The sequence below is a fragment of the Vespula pensylvanica genome, chromosome 12, assembly GCF_014466175.1.
Source record: "Vespula pensylvanica isolate Volc-1 chromosome 12, ASM1446617v1, whole genome shotgun sequence".
NCBI classification, from domain to species: domain Eukaryota; kingdom Metazoa; phylum Arthropoda; class Insecta; order Hymenoptera; family Vespidae; genus Vespula; species Vespula pensylvanica.
The window spans coordinates 623169-645668 of record NC_057696.1 but is presented as its reverse complement, the minus strand read 5'-3'; the positions used below and the strand labels follow the sequence as shown (position 1 = coordinate 645668).

At 36.6% G+C, this 22500-nt stretch overlaps 1 protein-coding gene and 1 long non-coding RNA gene across 4 annotated transcripts in view; both read right to left on the bottom strand.

Moving 5' to 3' along the window:
- LOC122633401 (DNA-directed RNA polymerases I, II, and III subunit RPABC3) overlaps positions 1 to 22500 on the bottom strand; it is a 68429-nt gene that overhangs the window by 29554 nt on the left and 16375 nt on the right. Inside the window, exons 1-3 of one of the 3 annotated variants that reach the window (XM_043821230.1) lie at positions 18216 to 18264; positions 13735 to 13818; positions 6490 to 6670 (exon numbers count right to left, since the gene is read on the bottom strand). In XM_043821230.1, coding sequence (XP_043677165.1) covers positions 6490 to 6670; positions 13735 to 13818; positions 18216 to 18249 — 299 coding nt within the window. In that variant the 5' untranslated portion in view covers positions 18250 to 18264. Of the gene's footprint in view, positions 1 to 6489; positions 6671 to 13734; positions 13819 to 14042; positions 14068 to 18215; positions 18265 to 22500 lie in introns of those variants that run through there. The other 2 variants (XM_043821231.1, XM_043821229.1) reach the window with 2 other exon arrangements.
- Positions 18737 to 19747, bottom strand: LOC122633402. The gene is made up of 2 exons (XR_006328099.1): positions 19457 to 19747; positions 18737 to 19165 (listed from the first exon to the last, which is right to left on the bottom strand). It is a non-coding gene; the product is annotated as an uncharacterized LOC122633402 (long non-coding RNA).

The window sequence follows — 22500 nt, the reverse complement described above, 5'->3', positions numbered from 1 at the left end:
TTTGTCGTCAATATATAATGTTTAAAAGAAAGAGGGGGAGAGAGAGAGAGAGAAAGAGAGAGAAATAAGGTTCTTAATAATGCAATTAAAGTAGCTAATAAAATAATAAGAACAAAGAACACGAATCCTTATTCATTATCTCTCTCTTTTCCTCTATTAAATGGATAAAATATAACATTACCGTTCACGCAAGGAAAGCGTTATAAAAGACTAATCTCGTTTGATGAGTTTTAAATCCGATTAAAAAAAAAAAAAAAAAGAAAAAGAAAAAAAGAAAAAAAGTTATCGAAGTTCCCTGCTTTGATTAATCTTTTTTTCCATTTCGCCATTTAAAAGCCTGTGTAAAAAGCACTATATATATATATATATATAGTTCTTTATATATATGTATATATGTATATATAAAGAATATACGTATATATTAAAAACCGTACTCTGATTATATCCTCGTTATAAACGGAAAAAGAAACAGAGAGAGAGAGAGAAGAAAAGAGCGAAAAGAAAGAAAGAAAAAAAAAAAAGAAATGAAATAAAATAAATATTAAAGAATAAATGATGAAATAATAAAAGAAGTATTTGGTTCGAAGCTGGTCGAAGCCCGGCTAAAAGCTCGGGCATCAGCTGATTGGCCGCCCGTGCGAGCGGCTCAGCTGTTTTTGACAGCCCGGACGACCTTGCGTCCGCGACTAGAGGGCCGTGTGCGCGCGCGTCCCTCGACCAATCGTAACGTAGCTTACTCATGCGCACGCGTGCACGCACGCGCGTGATAATAAGCACCGTCCGTGATCAGCTGACTTGTTTGCTGGTAGCTGGCTGGTACGAGAGCTAAGTAAAAAATTTCTTGCGGCTTACAATAGGATCGTCTTACCGTTCTTAACCGCGAAATTCGAGGAACAAACGAACGTACAAAGCCTCTTTTATATTATTTTTATAACTACTCTTTTCTGAGAGAAGAAGAAGAAGAAAAACAAAGAAACAAAAAATCATTTGGCGAATCAACTGAATCTGTTTTCTTCTCCTTTCTTTCTTTTCTATTTTTCTTCGCGATAAAACGTAAGACGCACCTGTGACTTTTCGATAAATTAATTTAACTAATAATTAAATTACAAAGAGAAATATACGATATACTCTATTTTCGTCTTTTTCAATAGAAACAATTCTCCTTTTTTTTTTTTTTGATTTTTCGTAATCTTTTTCTTATCGCGATTTATTCTTTCAAATAAAAACTAGAAGGAAAGTTAATTGAAAGATTGATTTCAAATCAAAATGTTAGAGAGATAGACGTCGATCAGAGAGAAAGATATGACTTTCACGAGCTACACGACGAACACACATACATATACACATATACACGCGCAAACATGCTACACGCATACACACATATATGCACGCACGCGTATATATTGGACAAAGCTTTCACGAAATCGATTCGCGTTGGTTGGAATAATTAACGGAGAATCGAAAGACCGGGACACAGTAAAGGACGTAGGGAACATATAACACGCACACGACAAGCAACATACAGAATAGTATAGTACACACATAGAAGGCCTATCGAGGTTGCATTACGCGTTTGTTGGCAACATCATGCGTGTGCCTGCGCGTTGCCGGGGTTGCCAGCGGATTAGCTATATCCATTCCGGGGTCTCGGACGACCCCGATCAATAATTCATTTCCCAGATGTCACGCCCCCGTTTGGCCTCGCGTACATATACCAATATATATATATACGTATACCAATATGCATATATATATATATATGTATATATATATAGATGGATAGATGTACGCGTACATATATACGCCTACGTACAAATTGAAACGACATTACTATACACGCGCACAGATATGCGCATATATACGTATACACACACATATACTAATCAAAAAAGAAAAATATGTATATAGAAAGATAACAAAGCTTACTATACTTCCATTCTTTCTAATACTCATGAAACTTATGGAATTGTCTTATTTATTCGTAATCAATTATCCACCAGATCGATCTGGAGATATTCAAAGATGATAAAAACAAATCCTACGAGAAAACGAAGCTGTACACTAACTCGTTTCCATCTTTCTGAAAATCATGTCGAAACGACGAACGATACATCTTTCTTAATTAAATATGTCGACTAAAGCGGTCTTCCTCTCTTCTATCCTCCAGAATATTTATTGTAAAATGTCTCAAAGCAAGATTATAATACACGACGACGACTCGAAAAGTAAGAAGAATCAAATGCGATCTCGTCATGTGGAATTTTGTAAAATGATTCACGAGCATTCGATGAGATGATGAAATTTAACGTGCGACGAACGAAGAAAGAGAGAGAGAAAGAGAGTTCAGAGAAAACTGTAAATGATTAAAAGATCATTTGGTTGTACTCGCCCTCTTTCTATCGGAATGAAAATAGAAAATTGCTGCCACAGAAGAACGAGAAGAAAAGGATGATGACGACGATGACGATGATAATCATAATCATGATAATAATGATGATAATGATGATCATGATGCATCGTAGAATAAATTGGAACAGCCAAGATCTAACGAAAATAAGTAAGGTAAGATCTTTAAGAAGTAAGCGTGGGTTGGTCCAAAATAAACTAACGGTGGTCTAGGATAATCCCTTCTAAATCTGTACTCGTTCTCTTATACGATCAAAATTTTCATGATGGATTTTTGATGAAGAGAGAGAGAGAGAGAGAGAGAGAAAGATCGAAGAGATACGCGAACGAACATCGACGTAATCATTTTCATGGTCGATCGAATGTCCTACGAACGAAAGGAAGTTCCTTTACGTGTTATATATCCTTTTTTTTATCCTGGTTACAACACTTCGACCGGTTTTCTCTCTTCCGTCCTCCTTCTTCGTTCTCCTAGAGACTACTCCTTTGATATCAAACAGAAATAAGAAGAAAGAAAAAAAAGAAAGAGAGAGAGAAGTAGCAACGATAACCACAAAAGCTAAGCTTCGCGAGTTCTTCGAGAGAGACCAGAGAAGTTCTGCATCCGAGGGATTGAAAGAGAGACAACCGGGTTGTAGTGGTCAGCTGGTAAACCAATGAGAGTTGCCAACGCCCCCAGAAAACTGAGATACCACCAGCTGTGTTCACTCGCTTCATTATCTACCGAGTGAACGCAGAGTGGCTCCCTGTTCTCCGAGAGCAGCTTTCGCCGCCTCCTTCCTTTTGCCATCCGCACTATTTTACCGACCGTGTTTCGTCGCTTCAATTCATCATCATCATCATCATCATCATCATCATCATCATCGTCATCGTCATCATCATCATCATCGTTATCATCGTCATCATCATCATCATCATCATCATCATCATCGTCATCGTCATCATCGTCATTATATCTTTTCTCTTACTCTTTTTTCCTCTCCTCTCTTGCTTTCTTTTTTTTTTCATTTTATTTATTTATTTTAATTTGTTTGTTTGTTTATTTTTGTTTTATTTGTTTGTCTCCGTTTTTTTTTTCGTTTTGTTTTTGATTTCTTTTTTTCGTTTCGTCGGTTCTATTTTTACTTTTCCTTCTCTTCTCTTCTCTTCTCCTTTTCCTCTTCCTCTTCTTCTTTTTCTTCTTCTTCTTCTTCTTCTTCCTCGTCTCTTACTCTTTTGTCTCTCTCCTCGTCGGATATTTTATCTTTTCTTTTTTTTTTCTTTTTTTTTTTTTTTTTTTAAGTTATAGCGAAGAATGATAGAGATAGAGCGATAACGAAGTATTTCTCCTCTCTTCGGAGCTCTGCTGAGTGTGCGAAAATTCGATACTCCAATTGTCTGATTCGTTACCGGCCGAGTATATGTGGGGGAAAATTTGTCATCCATTATTTCCCCAACTACTGAATAAATCTTGGTTAGATCAAATATTACAATTTATCTCTCCTGGAATTTTACCGATAATTGTAATATGGTTGTCGACGATCTTTAATAAATTGAAAAAAAAAAAAGAAAGAAAGAAAGAAAGAAAGAAGGAAAAATCCGATATAGATTGAAAATATAATTTCTTCCTCAATTCCTCTTTCGTACTTTTGAATCGATAGGATTAATTACTATTTCTTTTTTACCTTCCCTTTTACTCTTTTTTTTTTTTTTTTTTTTTTTTTTTTGACACAGATATTGGATTTGCGCGATGAACTAATGAAAGAGAGAGGATACGATGATAGTCGAGACGAATCGAAAACGATCGATGCAATATTTCTTTTTTTTTTTTTTCTTCTCAATTCCTAATGCAGATTCTATGTTGAAAATGTACGTCTAAAAATCTATGTTAATAAAAATTCAATGAGAAAATTGTAATTTGATCTTTGAACGTTACTTACGTAGAAAGTTTTTATAAGACGATTATAAATTTTCAATTCAACGTATGATATTGAGATATTTCATAAGAAAAATCTATTGTTGTGTATTCTTTTTGTTTTCCATTTTTTATTTCTCTTTTTTTTTTTTTTTTTTTTTTTGGGAACGATTAAAAATTCTTGCGATATCTACGAGAGAGTATAAAGATATTTTCCGTTTGATTAAAAAATGTCTACTGCAACCTAGTTGTATGCGCTTTGCTCGGTCTTATCTTATCGAGTGTCTATATGCACCACGCTGCATTCTATCTTTGACAATAATATCGTGAATACACACAGACATAGTCGAACGCTCGAATTCCACTTCAATAACCTGCATCATTCTCTTACAACGGTACGACATTCGCCATCTGCGACATCTCAGTCGTATTTCAAGGTCGACGATAAGTCGCTCTTGAATTAACTTTATCTCAAAAACTTTTGTTACCGTAACGTTTTTCTATTTCTTTTTTTTTTTTTTTAGAAATGAAAAACATTGTATGTGTGTGTGTGTGTGTGTGTATGTGTGTATGTGTATACACACGCAGCACGTGCACAGGATATATTTTTACACACAGGATATATATCTCAGAATATATAGAAAATATTTTAAGGGTGACTTCATCAAATAAAATATACAATAAAAAAAAAGTTCATATAAACGTATGCCCCTATTTGACTTTGTTTTTTCGTTGAATCCTTTGGAAATTATTTTCTTCATTGTTAAATCAACTAAAGATAGAATATTTCTCATTTATTATTTTGGGACACTCTGTATATATATATATGTGTGTGTGTGTGTGTATGTTTAGAAAACTTAATTTTGAAACACATAAAAACTCGATGAAGCTACCATTAATTTTTTTTACGTAACACGGAACAAAGAAACGTCTACTCGTTCGGCTTTTATGGCTCATACCGTTTAAGTAATGTCAAGGTCTACAAACGAAATTAACGTCCTCGCGATAAATAGTGACGATACGTAATTCGAATACTATCGAGATTCGTGAGATATCGAAACTATAGAGATTTGTAAAAAAAAAATTCGATTTATACGAGGTAAAATAAAATTACTTTTTTTTTTTTTTAATGCACTATCATATACAATGATTTATCGTATTTATTCCATTTGTTTCTTTGTATTTACGTGACTCATTAGGAGATAACTACTAAAAATATTTTACTTCGCACACGTCTATCATTTTTCGTTTAAATCGAGTAAAACTATAAATATAAATATATATATATATATAGTACTTTTAGAAAATTATATTCGATTTATGTTTGTATATAAAAAAATATATATATATATATATTATCTCGTTGATTGCAAAAGCGCATTGACGTTTTATCATTATTGTTTATCGACAATTGATTTTATCTCCCCAATTATTTTTTTCCTTTTTCGTCTCCTTCCATCCTTTTTCATTTCTTTTTGTATTTTTCTTTTGGTATATAAATTTTTTTTTACTTGTACGTTTTTTTTTCTTTTTTCTTTTTTTCTTTTTTTTATTTATACGTAAAGAAAAAAGACTGGCGTCCTATATTCTTTCATTCCTTTCGTATAAAGTAATACGCTTTTATTTAGCGATGGTTGAGATGGTACAAGATTGGAGAGAGCACTGGAAGCGGGCCAATCAGAGATCACAGAGCGGAAGCGCGCGTTTACGCGCTTCGTCGCCGCCACCACGTATAATAATATGTATATGTATTCTCTCTACGTATATATATGTACGTACCTATACCGGTTTTACGCAGCGATGAGGAATAATATCAATGAAACATTTAGATCGGGTTTAAAGTATACATAAAACACAATATATCATACAATTTGTCCGTCGACTAATTGACCATTCTCAATTAAACGAATTAACTTTATGCGTATCGAAAGAAAAGAAGTAAATTAATTAATACGAATTTTATCAAAGTAGATCTGTTCTCGAACGTTCTTTATAAATTCGATTGAAGTATTATTCGATTACGAACTGTAATGAAAAAAAAAAAAAAAAAAAAATAATAATAATAATAATAATAATAATAAAAGAAAAATAAAATAAAGATCTATACAAGATCCTTTTAAGATATTTTTTAATCTCTATTCACGTAGAACAAATTAATTAATGAAGCAATAAATCTTTCAAAGACTTACAATCTACTGCTAGGCTCGTTGCTTGCCTCGTCACCCTCGATCCGATAAACCTTCCCCGACATCACGTACTCAAAACTGTCTGCTCTTGAACCACCTTCTTGATCGGTTGCATTCCATTCGCCTCCGTCGGGATAACCATCCTCTCGAAGAGTCGTTGCTAATACTAAACGAAATTTATCACCTGAAATGAAGAAAGAATCGACGTTACAAAGAAGAGAGAGAGAGAGAGAGAGAGAGAGAGAGAAGAAAAATAAAAGAAAAATGAAAAAAGAAAAAAAAAAAGATAAACTGTGCGATGAGAATTCGAAGGAAAAAGAGATATCGATTATTTACATTCCATTATCTTAATAACGATCAAATATTTCAGAATATGTCAAGACTATTTTTGTATCGATGTACTATCATCGATTTCGATCTATAACGGAATTGAAAAGAAACGAGAACCTGTAATTTCCTTTATTTCGTCGAATTATTTCTATCGATTCCTTTTCACGGTACTATCTTGGATCATTATCGATCATTTCATTGAGGAAATTAATTAAGAAAATAGGGGATGGTTCGAAAAGAAAGTTAAGGAGATCAAATATTTAAACAATACGTGGACACATACATGCAAATGTACGTATTCCGAATAGAATCGTACTTGATACATTTTTTATTCATTTAAGATCGTTAGTTCCATTGATTCGATAAATCTATAATAGAGTAGAGTTACGAAGCTTGTGTAAAAGTCAAATGCGCATTACTCGAGTAATTCGAAAATGTTGAATACTGACGGTGACGATGACGATGATGGCAACCACAAACGAACGGTCTCGCGATATTGGCGATTACATAAGCGATCAGTAAATTACTCCCGCAAAGCAAAGTCGAACCGAGTCGAGTCGAGTCGAACTCTGACGAAAACGCCCGAAAACGACCGAAACCGAACTCCGATATGAGACGTATGCGTGATTAGTCACGCGTTCTATGTAACTACGTCAAATGAGAAAGATTTAGGAAATGAACTGTCAAAATGTGACAGTTCAGCTTTTGTTCTTTTTCGACATTTCATATTGCGATCTTCGAAATATAAAAACAATGATGTTAATGATGACGATGACGATGACGATGACGATGATGATGATGATGATGATGATGACGATGACGATGACGATGATGATGATGATTTTAAAATAAACAATTATAATGTATGTGTTTGTGTTATGTGTAGAATAAATTAATCAGCACATTTCATAAATTTCGACGTTGAACAATTATTAATTAATTATTATTTCATAATCGATCGTTTAAACCTACGAACAAAATGTTTCTAAACGTACGAGAAAAATTAATGCTTTGAGAAATAAGTCTCACGGAACAATAAGCCATTATGATCTAAACTGCACGCTCGGATGGTTAAAATATGCGAAACGCGAAGTTCTTCGCTCGAGAGGAGGCAACATATATGCGGAGAATCCTTAACGCGAACGATACGGCCTGGAGGGGAGTTACAAGCGAAAAGGACGAGAGAAATCGGGTGAAGGACGAGAAGGGAAGGGAGAGAGAGATAGGGAGAGGTAGAAAGAGAGAGAGAGAGAGACAGACAAAGAGAAAGAGAGAGAGAGAGAGAGAGAGAGAGAGAGAGAGAGAGGGAGAGATTGGCGATGGATCTGAAAGGGAAAAGGGACTCGAATTGTAAAAGGAGGTTAGGGTGTACGCTTGCTGTTGAGAGAGAGAGAGAGAGAGAGAGAGAGAGAGAGAGAGAGAGAGAGAGAGAGAATCGCACGGTTGCTTCGTAAATAAAAAAGATACAAACAATATCTTTTTCAATGAATCTTCTTATCTTATCGTAGAAAAAGGAAACGCATGTTCGTTGTTACGATCGTTAGAGATTCTACACGTAAGAGAAGTTAGACTGCGAGTACAAGGTCAGGGTTAATTCCGTGAACATATATTCATGAAAATGCTATAGTATCGCGCCGATCGATACCGCCGAACACGAGTACGAGTAGGAGGAGGAAGAGGAGGAGGAGGAGGAGGAGGAGGAGGTGGATGAGGAGGAAGAGGAGAAGGAGAGAGGGAGAGGGATTTAGGAGGGGAACGGAAGACGTAGAGACAGAGAGAAGGGAGGGAGAAGAGAGAAGACATCGATGTCGGAAAATCTGCGTAACCAATTGATCCTAACAGAAATTATACTTGGTTATAGATACATAGAGAGAGAGAGAGAGAGAGAGAGAGAAGAGAGAGAGAGAGAGAGAGAGAGAGAGAGAGAAAGAGAGAGAATGGTGGATTCGCGACCTTGCGTGCGTCTCATGATTTCGTGAGAACGATCTTGGTAATTTCGAAAGTAAAACGAAGGAACGATCGAACTGATCCTACCTATTCCCCTTCCCTATACACACATACACACAATTTCTCCACCATGTTCGCAAGCAAGCTCTTCTTTTCCGATAGTCGTATAATCGTATGTTCATTCAAAACGTTGAACGAAATGATCGCTTTATTTATCGTCGAATAGATAGAAGTACTTTCGTTTGTATCATAAAATATTAGAGAAAGAGAGAGAGAGAGAGAGAGAGAGAGAGAGAGAGAGAGAGAGAGAGAGAGAGAGAGAGAAAGAGACACATAGATACATAGATACAAAGATAGATAGATAAGTAGATAAATAGATAGATAGATAGATAGATAGATAGATAGAGAGATAAAGAATAAGAGACGATACCGTAGCACAAAATCCGAAGCAGAATTGTGTTGACTGGCGTTGATAGGAATAATACGAAGAGACGAAGGTGATGACGATGCTATAGAGAAAAGACTACGACTACGACTGCGACTATAAGTGCGACTATAAGTACGACTACGACTATGACGACGACGACGACGCACAAACGATGACCGCCGCGCTCTTCTCCGGGCTACCCAAAAACCGCCATCTTGCTTCTTGACGTCAAAGTGCGCCACGGCTCGGTGCAGCGGAAGGGGAGAGAGGTATCGCTACGCTACGCCGACGATCCCCGACAAATTCGCATGATCGTTGATCATCGATCGCGAAGAAGAGACGCAGCGCATTCGTTGCATGTCATCAAATAATGCAGTGTCCCGGAATTCTCCGAATATGGCAATAAGCGACACAACGAATATATATATATATATATATAGACGTATACATACATAGATATGTATATCATTCTTCTTCGATAATTTCCTCTTCCTTCATCCGGATAATAACGGAACGAACGAATCCAAATGCGATAGCAGTAAAGTAGCAATTGTACTGGTAGTGTTAGTAGAAAACTGTACGCACACCTGTCGCGACCTTGCTGCTTCACGACGAGACTCGAAACGACGATTAACGGACGAGGCTGGTTTCGATCCTCGCGAGGCAGTACACAGCTTCTCTCTCTCTCTCTCTCTCTCTCTCTCTCTCTTGTTCACCCTTTGCTCTCCCTCTCTCTCTCTCTCTCCTCCCTTTCTGCCTCCCTCGTCGACGCCCACGCGGCGTCATTTCTCCTCATCCTTGTTGTCGTCGTCGTCGTCGTCGTCGTCGTTGCGAGAAGGAGAACACGCTCGAAATTTCCGCCACTGACGTCACACGAATCAAACAAGATGTCCGCCGCGGGTACTTCGTCGCCGATAATCACCATTTTCGCGGGAGAGAGAGAGAGAGAGAGAGAGAGAGAGAGAGAGAGAGAGAGAGAGAGAGAGAGAGAAAGAGAGATTGAGGAAGAAAGAGAGAGAACGAACGAGAAAGAGAGAGATCGAGCGAGAATGAGAAATAGAAATAAATATAAAGGTAGAAAGTAAAAGAGTGAAAGAGAGAGAAAGTGTGAGAGAAAGAGAAAAGGGAGAAAAGAAGAAAGAAGAAGAAATAGGAAAAGAAAGAAGAAAATACGTATCGCAAGAAAGAGCGGAAGAATCCACACACGAGCGTAGTCGACTTCTTCCGTAGCACGGAGCAAGTAGTGGAGAGCGCGGCGCGCGCGACCGACACGGCTCCGAGTCTAAGCCGCTTTGACCTTGGCATTGAACTTGAGGGAGCTACCAGGTGAGGCGGGAGCGCTGCTTGCGCCGCCGTCGCCGTCGCGGCTAACGTTGGAGTGGGGAGAGCCACGATTCGCCGGGGCGAGCCAAGTCCGATTGGTGGGGGTAACTCGGAGACGCTCGCGAACGCTCGCCAGGGAACGGAGGGGGAGGGATTGCGTCATCTCGCGCAAGCCTCGACGCCGCGCGTCAATACAGCGGCCTGCTGCCTGGCCCCACGCGCTATAACCTTGCCACCCCTCTTGTAAGCGTGCTCGCGCGCGCTATCCCCACCATTTCTCTCTCTTTCTATCTATCTTCGTCTTCCAGCATTTCTTTCTCCCTCTGTTATTTCGATCGCCTTTCTATCTCCTTTTCTTTTCCATTTTCTTCCTCAGATTTCAGAATACATTGTCTTTATCGTAAATCTTTTCTCTTCTTATCATACGTTTTCTTTTCCCCTTTATTCTTCATTCGTAAACTCTTTTGTTATTACTTATCGATCATATTCCTCGTTCACACATTTTAATATAAAAGATGATAACGAATATATATGGTTTTGATCGTTTTTCTAGTATTCATTGTACGATAACGAGAGTATAGATCGATCGATGTTGTACTAGACGAAATTCGAGGGAAGGTATCTTCTGGTTACTGCTGCTGCGCTTCTCTCTGTTGCTAATACCCTCTCTCTCTCTCTCTCTCTCTCTCTCTCTCTCTCTCTCTCTCTCTCTCTCTCGATAGTAGTGGGGAATGAAACGAGGGGAAGCCATGAACGCATAAGAGAAAGAAAAAGAGAGGTAGAGAAGGGTGTACATTCGTGTGAGTGCTCACAGAAGGGGAATATGAATCTGTAAACATGCGGGAGGATCGACGGTGATACTGGCCAACCCCACCCTTCCGTGTCCTTCGTTACTTGTGGGTGTGACGCGCTCGCGCGCACTATTCCCACCTCTCACCAACGAATACGGGATAGATCCAGGATCGCGTCCATGGAGCCGTGGTCTCGAAACCGACCCTGTGCCGACCGTTTCGATAGGCGGGAAGGACGGACTCTGTGCTGCTGCTGCTGCTGCTGTTGCTGCGGCTGCAGCGTAACGTGGCCTTGGGCGCACTTGCGAGTCCGAGTGGATTATGCGAATTGTATTCTTTTTCTCTTTCTCTCATTCTTTCTCTCTATTTCTTTATACGATTTTTCTCTCTTTATTATTCGTTGCACATCCGTAACTTGCTCGAGGTCTCGTAGCATGGTTTTAGCAACGCTAACTTTTCCGAAATTTTCTTTATCGGTAAAAGAAACAGAAATCGTGGTTTCACCTCATAGTTTTCCAGCTTCAATGGGTGGTTTATAGAAAAAGTATACAGTTGTGCCTGATTTTCAAGAAAAATGATCATCGAATGGATAAGGATTTATTTCTCTTTGTTTTTTCCTTTCTTTCTTGTTTCCTCTTTTTCCTCAAGTAAGACCGATAGAACTTGCTGGTAAAATTTAATATGCATCAAAGGCGAGATCAGAATTTATGCGAGACACGAATAGTGAGATTAATAGATAATTTTTATTTTTAATGGAACGCTATTTCATGTAGCCATCTAACCATTAAGAAATATTTATTAGCGATGGTACTTTTAAAAACGAAATTACTTTTCTTTCCTCCGTACATAAAGTATCTACCGAGTTTCATCCATAACCAATTGAATTTTAATGGAGTGAAAAATAAAGAATAAAAGAAAGAAAAAAAAAGAGAGAGAAGAAAAAGATAGAAAAAAGAAAATAGAAAGGAAAAAGAAAGAGAAAAGCATAATCCGCTTTACAAAATATATGGAAAAAGAAAGAAAGAGAATAGTTGATGCACGCCGAAGTAACGATTCCGGTCGAAGGCCGAGATGAAAGCAAGCGGAGTAGCATACACTTCGAGATGCAGTGCAGCCGGTAGCTGTTCTTGGCATACGTTCCTTTTGGCATTCATCGTTGAAGCGGACATGACGCTCTCGCGAAATCTCATTCGACAGGGAAAATAGAAATTTGTAGCCGAATCGCACGTGCCATCTGAACCGAAAGTAATACAGGAAATAGAGAGAGCTTCGCAATTTCTACGTTCGTAACTCGTAAATCTCGTTCTATTCTTGATTGTTAATCGAACTTAACTTTCTTATTTATAAACATATGTCAAGTAAAACCGATAAAATTCACTTTTCTAGATGGACAAAATCGATCGATATACTTTCCTTCTTTCTTACTCTCCCTCTCTCTTTCTTTCGCGCGCGTGCGCGCTTAATAATAACATCGTAAAGAGGAAAAAGGAACGAGAAAAAATTCGAAAACGTTCCTTTTCCGCGTTAGTAAGTTAACAGAAAAGGAAGAGAAAAAAAAATAGGAAGTGAAGAAGGGAGAAAAAAAGCGTCTCGCCAACCGGAAATTACACGGACGCATTCGCTCGTATGAAATGCAAACGAAGCTACACTGCGACGATTTGTTACATTCTCTCTCTCTCTCTCTCTCTCTCTGTTTCTTTGTATCTAGCTCTGTTTCTACTATTTCTATTTGAAAAGACTCGTTCACTTTGAATGATCGATATACACACATACATCGACTAACAGTATCGAGTGCCATCGTTTGCTCTCAAAGTCGAAAAAGAATGATCGGCTTTGATACGACACTTTCGAAGTAGTCAAACGTAAAATGTCGTTCTTTGTCACGATATTATCCAAGGTCGACCTTATGAAGAAATTAACGAAGGAACCGGGGTCACGGATAATATAACGAAGACGTTTGAAAGTCTTCCCTCGAACGTGACCTACATTAATACAGGACCAGACTGAGTTGATTTATATATATATATATATATATATATATATATATATATATATATATATACACACATGCATACACGTACACACAACGAACGCAACTGGAAAAATTGTACGTAGATACGATTTGTTGTGCATACACCTGCTTCTCTCTTTCTCTTTCTCTCTCTTTGTTCCTCTCTATCGAGTCTATCAAATTTCTTCTCGCGACATAAACAAATTATTCCATACCGTTCTACTTCCAAACAATATTAATTATAATAGATAATTGTATACGTGACACGAAATAAGAAATAAATCATATTAATCACGTAGCGAACTAGTTCACACATCCGGATTCTTTATTGCATGAACACAATTACGAATAGTTTTCAAACATTTTACTTTAAATATATTGAGCGAAATGGAAAGAAGATAAAAGCAAAAACAACTTACCTAATTCCATAGGATAGAGCCAGCTATTGATGTCCAAAATAAGATCCATCTTGAAGGATTCTGATTCGCAATGTAGTCGGCTTACTGTGAAAGAGAGAACAAAACAAAATAAAAAATTATTAAATTACTATTATTATTATCATTATTATCATTATTATCATTACTGTTATTATTATTACTATTATTAGTGGAATATGAAAGGGGTGCGAAGTGCGCAAAATGAATGCGCAAAAGCGACGGAGATCGTTCGTTTTGTGGGAGTCAAGGAGAATATTATTATTATTATTATTTTCTTTTTTTTTTATTACTACGTCGCATGTTCATCGCACGCGAGAGAACTCGAGCTCCGACACGTAGGTATATCTCAAGAATGACTCAACATCGAGGGACGTAGTATAGAAGAAGGAAGCGGGAGGGTAATAGAGAGAGAGAGAGAGAGAGAGAGAGAGAAATCGCGAGGAGTCAGTAAACACAGCCAGTAAACACGTCGTATTCTTAGTATCAAAATACAATATGACGACGAAGACGAAGACGAAAACGAAGACGAAGACGAAGATGAAGACGACGACGACGACGACGAACGAAAAATAAAAAGAAGAAAAAGGAGAAGAAGAGAATAGTTACGATAAAAAATAATGTACTGAGTGATCCAAGAATAACGTTATCGTGTGGGAGTAAAGGGTCGACTTCTAGCGAATCAGTTCGTCACAATTTAACGATGTTTATCCTTCTTTCGATAGATGTATATAACTATATTACTTCGCTTCTACGTCGTCGTTTATTCTCTAGTATATTCTTCTTCTTCTAGGAAAGGAAGAAAAAAAAAAAAAGAAAAAAGAAAGCAAACACGTTCATCTTCTTTATTCTTGAAAGTTTATCGATCATGGATTATCGGAAAGAAAGAGGAGTCACTCTTCTTTCTTTTTCTATACTCATATCAGTAGTATGTGCGTGTGCGTGTATGTGTGTATGAAAGGGAGGAAGGATAACTATTTGATTGCAAGAGCGTTACATGACAAATATTTCGTCCATAAATTCGCGCATACTCATAAATCGATGGATTTCGCGATAATTCCCTCGTAATTCATTAGTTTCATACGTTTTCTCTCTCTCTCTCTCTCTCTCTCTCTCTCTCTCTCTCTCTCTCTCTCTCTCTCTCTCTTTTTCTCTCTCTTTCCTACATTGACGTTCTCATGCGATAATGGTTACGATTAATCTTTTAACCTAATACAGCGATTCTAACGAGACGATAAAAGCAATAATTTGTGATACATCGTAATTTTCATAATCGTCAATATATGAAAGGAAGAAAATAAAAGATGAGAAGTCGTGATCTTTGAAGGACACATTATGATATAAATCAGAGATCAAAATCGTGATGGGTATATCTAAAACAATTTCTTTCGTATAATACGATCGAAAAGTGTATTATTATTATTATTATTATTATTATTATTATTATCTAAGAAAATGTTAACAAGGTTTACGAAAATATGCGTAAGTTTTGTCCGTCTGAAGGTCATGCAAACTTGATGAACAGAATCATTTCGACAGATCACATGATATCTCGTCGTTTTTTCGCAATTTTTTTTCTTTCTTTTTTTTTTTTTTTTTTAATGTATTTCTACGTTGTAATTATACGTCGTTATTCAATTTTATCGGGAAAAATTCAGTAGGAATGTTCTTTCTCATTCTCATAAAATTATCTGCTTTCGAGAAAATTTGTTGTACGTACGAAAAATTATCTCCCTTATCCTTTAAAATGAATTATTTTGTACATTTTCAAAACCGATAAATCTTTTTTTTTTTTTTTTGTTCGGTGCTATCCGTTTCTTATCGCAGTATAATTACGACACAAATTGCACGGTGCAACCGTTTCATCATTCTACCCACGGATAATATATTATCCTCCACTGAAACATACTTATGTTTTTAGAAAAATATTTAGTTTTTCTTTGTATATCGTTTTATCGAGAAATAAAAACGGAATCGAGAAAAAAAGAATTGCTCGTAGACGAGCGAACGAAGATAGCGCATCGAAAATATTGTAATAATAATATACATATGCAAGATAATACGAAAAAACTATATTTCTTCTCGTTTAATTTATCTCTCGTATATATATATATATATATATATATATATATATATATATATATATAAACGACATTCGCATAGAAATCATGAACTAAAAATATTAAACTTTTCAAAATTGAAATTAAAATTTACTCACGAATACCGTTCCATTTATTACATATATATATATATATATATATATATATATATATAGAAATTATATATAAAGAAAATATATATATAAAGGAAAGAGAAAAAAAAATTATACATTTTTAAATTCACGGAAGAAGTCCAAAGGATCGATCTGATTTAATCCGTTAAAATGATATAAATGTAAAAAAAAAGAAAAAAAGAAAAAAAAAAGAAAAAAGAATATAAACGACGGCCATATTTGATCATATTTAACGAAGCATTATACGTATTTATATCAACTAGGAGCTTTTTTCCTTTTTTTGTCCATTAATATCATCATTTATTTCAAAAATATATAAGGACGCGTAAACGTCGAAGCACATTTCTCAATGAATTGAGAAAAAAGAAAACAAAAAAGAAAATAGAACAAAAAAGAAAAATTTCTTCATTCTCAACAAACGATCAATACTATAAGGTATTATTAAAGGAATAATTGTTCGCACTTGGAGTTTGAACAATCGATAAAGTTATCTCAAGTGAAACTCTTAAAAGGAAATTCGTTTCTTGATAGAACAATAATTAATTGGAAAGGCGAGAAAATTTTCTTCTTCTTCTTCTTCTTCCTCTTTCATTCGTAAAACAAAATCTCGGTAAACTACCGATCATGTGATATTCTATTTTTAACGGACATCATGATATTTATAAAATATAAATTACGATCGTTAATAACGTAAGTTAAAACTTTGACCTCTATCCTTTTTAAAAATAATCGATTACGAGGAATTGATCCTATATAATATTATATAATATATTGTTCGAAAATGATTGCGGATATGATTCTATATTCAACGATATCGTTAGATCGATAATAATAAATTGTATTATTAAAAATAATTCGCTACGGGATGACCTTTGATTTAACGTATGTCCATGTCATTCGAACATTTTTACTAATAGGATCAACCTATAGAAAGTTATTAAAAACGAAATGAAAGGAAAATAAACGAACAAAAGATTCCTTTCTACCCTTCTTTCTCTCTTCTTATTTCTTTCTCAAAAATTTCAATCATGTGTAAATATACTTTCTATATAAATTTACTCACGAGCATCTCAGGGGTCTTGCTTGTGACGTATATAATCGATCGAGTACGTGGGCTCGTTCCACAAATTTATTTCAAGTTCATCGTAATAATATGCTGTTTGATTGAAATCGTCAATGATTAATTGCCGTTGACGTCGCACTTCCTTCTTCACGTCGAAATTTCCATCCATCCATCCATCCATCCACACTTTTTACTCATTTTTTCCGTTCCTCTTAAAAAAGAAAAGCAAAAAAAAAAAAGAAAAAAAAGAAAGAAAGAAAATAATAACGATGGCGACAATGATAATAATAAATAAGAAAGAAGAGATTAATAGAAAAAATAATTAAAAATTAATAAAAAAAAAAAAAAAAAGGTAAGAAAATCTATTAGAAAGATTCGACAAATCTAATGTAACTTTCCGTCGCGTTGCATCTTCGATAACGAACGATAAGCGTAGAACTTTTCCACTTGAAGGTTGTCCATCTCTCTCTTTCTCTCTCCTTCTCTCTCTCTCTCTCTCTCTCTCTCTCTCTCTTTCTCTCTCTTTCCCACTCCTGTCACGTTTACGTGTGAAACCATTCACGTTGCCTCTTATACACCAGGAAGATAATAATCATCGTAAAATTTATCGTTGAAAATTTCTAAAAGAACTATCACTCTCTCGTAGGTGTCACCAACGACACTGACAGCCAGTTGGTTGTCTTCTAACCGATTGAAGTACCAAAATGCGTCTGAGAAGCGAGAAAATAATAGAGAAAAGGAGTCGATGTGTGAGAGTGACAGAGAAAGGGAAAGAAAAAGAGAGAGAGAGAAAGAGAGAAAGAGAAAAAGAGAAAGAGAGAGAGAGAGAGAGAGAGAGAGAGAGAGAGAACACCTACGACCTTTACGGTTGCCCGGTGATTCGACTTCTCCGACAAAACGCACCGGATCTACCCTTCTCTACTTCCACTCCCTCCCGCTCTTTCCATACCTTGTTTTCCTCCCCTCCACTAGCAACCCCAAACGCCTCACTTTCCTCGAGTCCTTTCTCTCTCTCCTTCCCTCTCTCTCTCTCTCTCTCTCTCTCTCCTCCTCCAGTGACTTTGTTTTTGTGCCCTCTTTTGTGCACTCTCTTTCTCATGCGCGCAGATCAAGGAGGGGGATGCCTACTGGTACGGCCCGGTAACGCGAAAGGGATGGCAATGCACTTACCCCCGCCCTTGGGGGCGGTCCTTTCTCCTTCCATCTCATCTACCCTCCCTTCTCTCTCTCTCTCTTCTCTTCTCTTCTCTCTCTCCCTCTCTTCTCTCTCTCTCTCTCTCCCTCTCTTCTCTTTCTCTCTCTCTCTCTTTCTCTCTCTCTCCCCCTCTCTCTCTCTCTTTCGCGTGACCGATACGGCCTGTCCTTTACCTTGTGCTGCTCTCTGTGCCCTTTACATCAGCTCGCGAATGGCGATTTTTGTCGATTTTATACAACTGTCCTTTTCTAACCGAATCATTACTACCATCCCTTTTATTCGGTACTCTTTTTTCTTCTTCATGAAGAACGATTTTACACATATCACTATCATTACACGTATCACACGACTCTCCTTCATTCGTTTTTTTCTTCTTGAAGCTTTTGTTTCGTTGAAACTAATTTTTTGAGAAACTATCTTCGAATTCCTTTCCGATTTTTTTTCTTTGTTCCTTTCTTTTCCTTTTTTTTTATTATTATTGTTGTTGTTGTTGTTGTTATTATTATTATTATTATTATTATTATTATTATTACGGTTGTCATAATTTGTTTTGATATTTTTGTCGAAATTAAAAATTATTGTCTTTCTTCTTTTTTGTATTTCGTATATTAATCTTCTTTCGATATCTTTGATAAACGTTATCGTTTATTCTCGTTATTCAGAAAAATGATTATAAATGTAGAGAAAGAACCCCGATGAAATCACGAGACCCATGTAACCAATAATGCGTCCACCCTACGACAGACGCACGGCTATCGATTTTTATACACCATTGTCATTCGCACTCGCGCAATACCCATTTGCGAGCGAACAATCTTCCTAGTCGGTGTTTCTGATAATGCGGGCGTGCCCCTATCTTTGTAATCGTTTTTGTAATATTTTTTCCTTGACATTTTTTTTTCGTATCATTTCTCATATTTGACATCTAATATTATCAAACGAATGTGAGAACGATACATTTTCTTATAGGACAGATCAATTTATGAATGAATAAATAAATAAATAAATAAATAAATAAATAAATAAATAAATAAATAAATATATACATATACACACACACATAAAATAAATTCGACGCGAAACATGCTGTTCAAATTATTAGGATTTCAAATAAATAAATATCGTTAGATGAGAATTACAAAGATCAATCGATCGATCATGACAATTCAAAATCGAGCACACCAATGACAAGGTAAAGGGAGAGTCTCGCCCTTACCTTTGCTCCGTCTCCATTCATCGTGTATACACTCTATCACAGCCGCAAGGGTTAAACCCTCGTACTTCAAATTTCAAGCTAATCGATATGTCGACCTTCGGACCCTCGACGATTCCAATGTTACATCTCTGTCTGTCTCCATCGTTCGAGCGGACCAACAAATATTTATAAGAAAATTTAAGACAGTTTCTATGCTTTTCGAAAATCGTCCGATGTTTGATGAAAGCAAAGAAAGAAAAACAAAATAAGATACGAAGAAGAAGGAGAAAATAAAGAAGAAGAAAAAGAAGAAGAAGAAGAGGAAAAAGACAAAAGTACTTAACTGTAAGAACGAAATGAAGAGACTAGGGAATCCAAAAGGGGAACAAAGGAGAAGAAGAGCAAAAAAAGAAGAAGAAGAAGAAGAAAGAAGAAGAAGAAAGAAGAAAGAGGATCTAAAGGGGTGAGTTAAAGCTGGTAGAGGAATAGAAAGGGAGGGTGACTTTGGTACAAGGGTTCTCAACTGCGCAGTGTCGCTATTCGTTATCGATCGGTTTGCAAGCGCTATAAATACTGGGCACCGGGCTCTCGGCACCCCTCCGGCGCCACCTACGTAACTTTCTTCCCCTATCAACCTTCTATTTCTCTCTCTCTCTCTCTCTCTCTCTCTCTCTCTCTCTCTCTCTCTCTCTCTCTCTTTCTTTCTCTCTCCGTATCGGTCGAGTCACGACCACCCACGAACCACCACCAGCACCACTAAATACGAACACCTCTACTGCTGTTACTGCTACTGCTTCTGTGCTGCTTCTGCTGCTGATGCTGATGCTGCTGCTACTGCTACTGGTACTACTACTGCTGATGCTTCTGCTGCTGATGCTGCTGCTGTTACCAGCACTACTACTCTGCTCGATACGCCCTCGAGCCCCTTCTACAACCCTCTTCTCCTCTCACCAGCCAACCCCTCCTCACTAGCACGTAACTACGATGGAAGAGGGGCGTGAAACCTTGACCTTCAAAAGCAGTACGATGAGCGAGCGAGGGTGGTGGCCATCATAGCTCCTTTCCACAGTGATGGAGAACCGTCCCTGGCCTCACCCGCCACAACCCTTCCGATACCAACCTCCTCCACCTCCTTTTTTCTTCTTTTCTGTCTCTTTTCCTTTCTTTCTTCTTCTATTTCTTCTCTATATATTCGATCTCTCTCTCTCTCTCTCTCTCTCTCTCTCTCTCTCTCTCTCTCTCTCTCTCTCTCTCTGTCTTTCTCTCTTTCTCTCTCTACGATATTACCACTACACATCACCACTGTACTCACTCGATTTCTATTTCCTTTCACAGCATCGGTTTTCTTATTCCATCATACCCACTCTATCTCTATCTTACTCGTATCTTTTCTTTGTGATACTCAAAAAAAAGAAAGAGAGAGAGAGAGAGAGAAAATCGTCTATATAGGACACAGAGTACTTTCTTTGTTATTATCGAACGGAAAAAAAAAAGAAGTAGAATGGAAAATTTCTACTTCCTTTAACGATACCAATATATTTTATTTATTTGATATTTCTTTTGGATATTAAATGTACCAGCGTATTTACCGAAATGTGTATCATATATTCCGGCAACGCATTTTGGAAAGAATTCTAACAATTCAATATCTGTCTTCTCACGGAAGGAGATATATCTGAGAAATTTAAATTCGGAACGATCGAAAAACTAATGGCCGATAATTTAAGAGACTACGAACGTACGTAGAAAATTCTGCGAGATAAACACGATGTGCTTGTTCGTTAGGTCGATTTAACGGAACGACGACGACAATGACGAGCATATGGAAACGGAACGTACGAAATACACGTCAGCCACGTTTACGAACCGGAGAATACAAAGTAGTATTCTCGATAACTCGAAGGTCTCGCTACGAATGACGTATCGACGGACTCGCTCGTAGGTATATAAAAAGAAAAGAAAAGAAGAAAAAAAAAAAAAAAGAGAAAAAGACAAGCCTGACGATAACAAGAACGAATAATAACGATTACAGACAATGTCCGGAACAAGTTCGAGATGGATGATAAGCGGAAAGCTTCAATCTGGCGAACTATATATTAATTGGACTTACAATTGATTAAATTAAAATATTTTCTAACCCTATGTAACATTTATTGTGTGTGTGTGTGTGTGTGTGTGTATTACGAACGACAAAATAATTTTCGATTATAATACTTGAAGAATGATCGTAAATTAACATTAGAATTATCTATTTTTACCGTATCTGTCAATTCCATAAATATTAAAAAAAAAAAAAAAAAAAAAAAGAGAAAGAAAAAAGTAAAACCGTACACGTGCGTACATATATATATATATATATATATATATATATATATATATGTCACTCTTCATTCTTTATTATTTATAGTTTATTTAAATAGTCGCAGTAATAAAGGAATAAACAAAAGTATTGTATCGAGAAACAAAAAAAGAAAGAAAGAAAAATTGAAAGAAAAGAATCCTGTAATAATTGTAACTTCGTTGATCGATTAAAAGCAAATATTTCAAAACCGTCGATTTGAATATTCGATAATCCGATATTCGAATTGAATAATTCTAATGCTGAATCTAACGTTCTACCTAACAATTCACATCGAACAATTATACAACAAAAAATCGAATCAATTTTAATTTCACATTCGTTCCCTTCCGCTCTCTCTTTTCTTCTCACCGTAGAACATGTAGAAATCGTCGCGTTAAAAAAAATATCCATGCGAGTTAGAGACTAAATCCACGCGAAGGGAGACCGGTCGATATTTCGTGCACATGCTCGCCCGTGTGTACAAGAGGCAATGAAAGGAAGTAGAATAAATAAAAGGAGAAGAAGAAGAAAAAGAAGAAGAAGAAGAAGAGGAAGAAGAAGAAGAAGAAGAAGAGGAAGAAGAAGAAGAAGAAGAAGAAGAGAAGTAGGAGAATGATGAGGAAAAGGAGGACGACGACGAAGAAGAATACGAATAAGAAATGGCGACAACAAAACGAAGAAGAAGAAGAAGAAGAAGAAGAAGAAGAAGAAGAAGAAGAAGAAG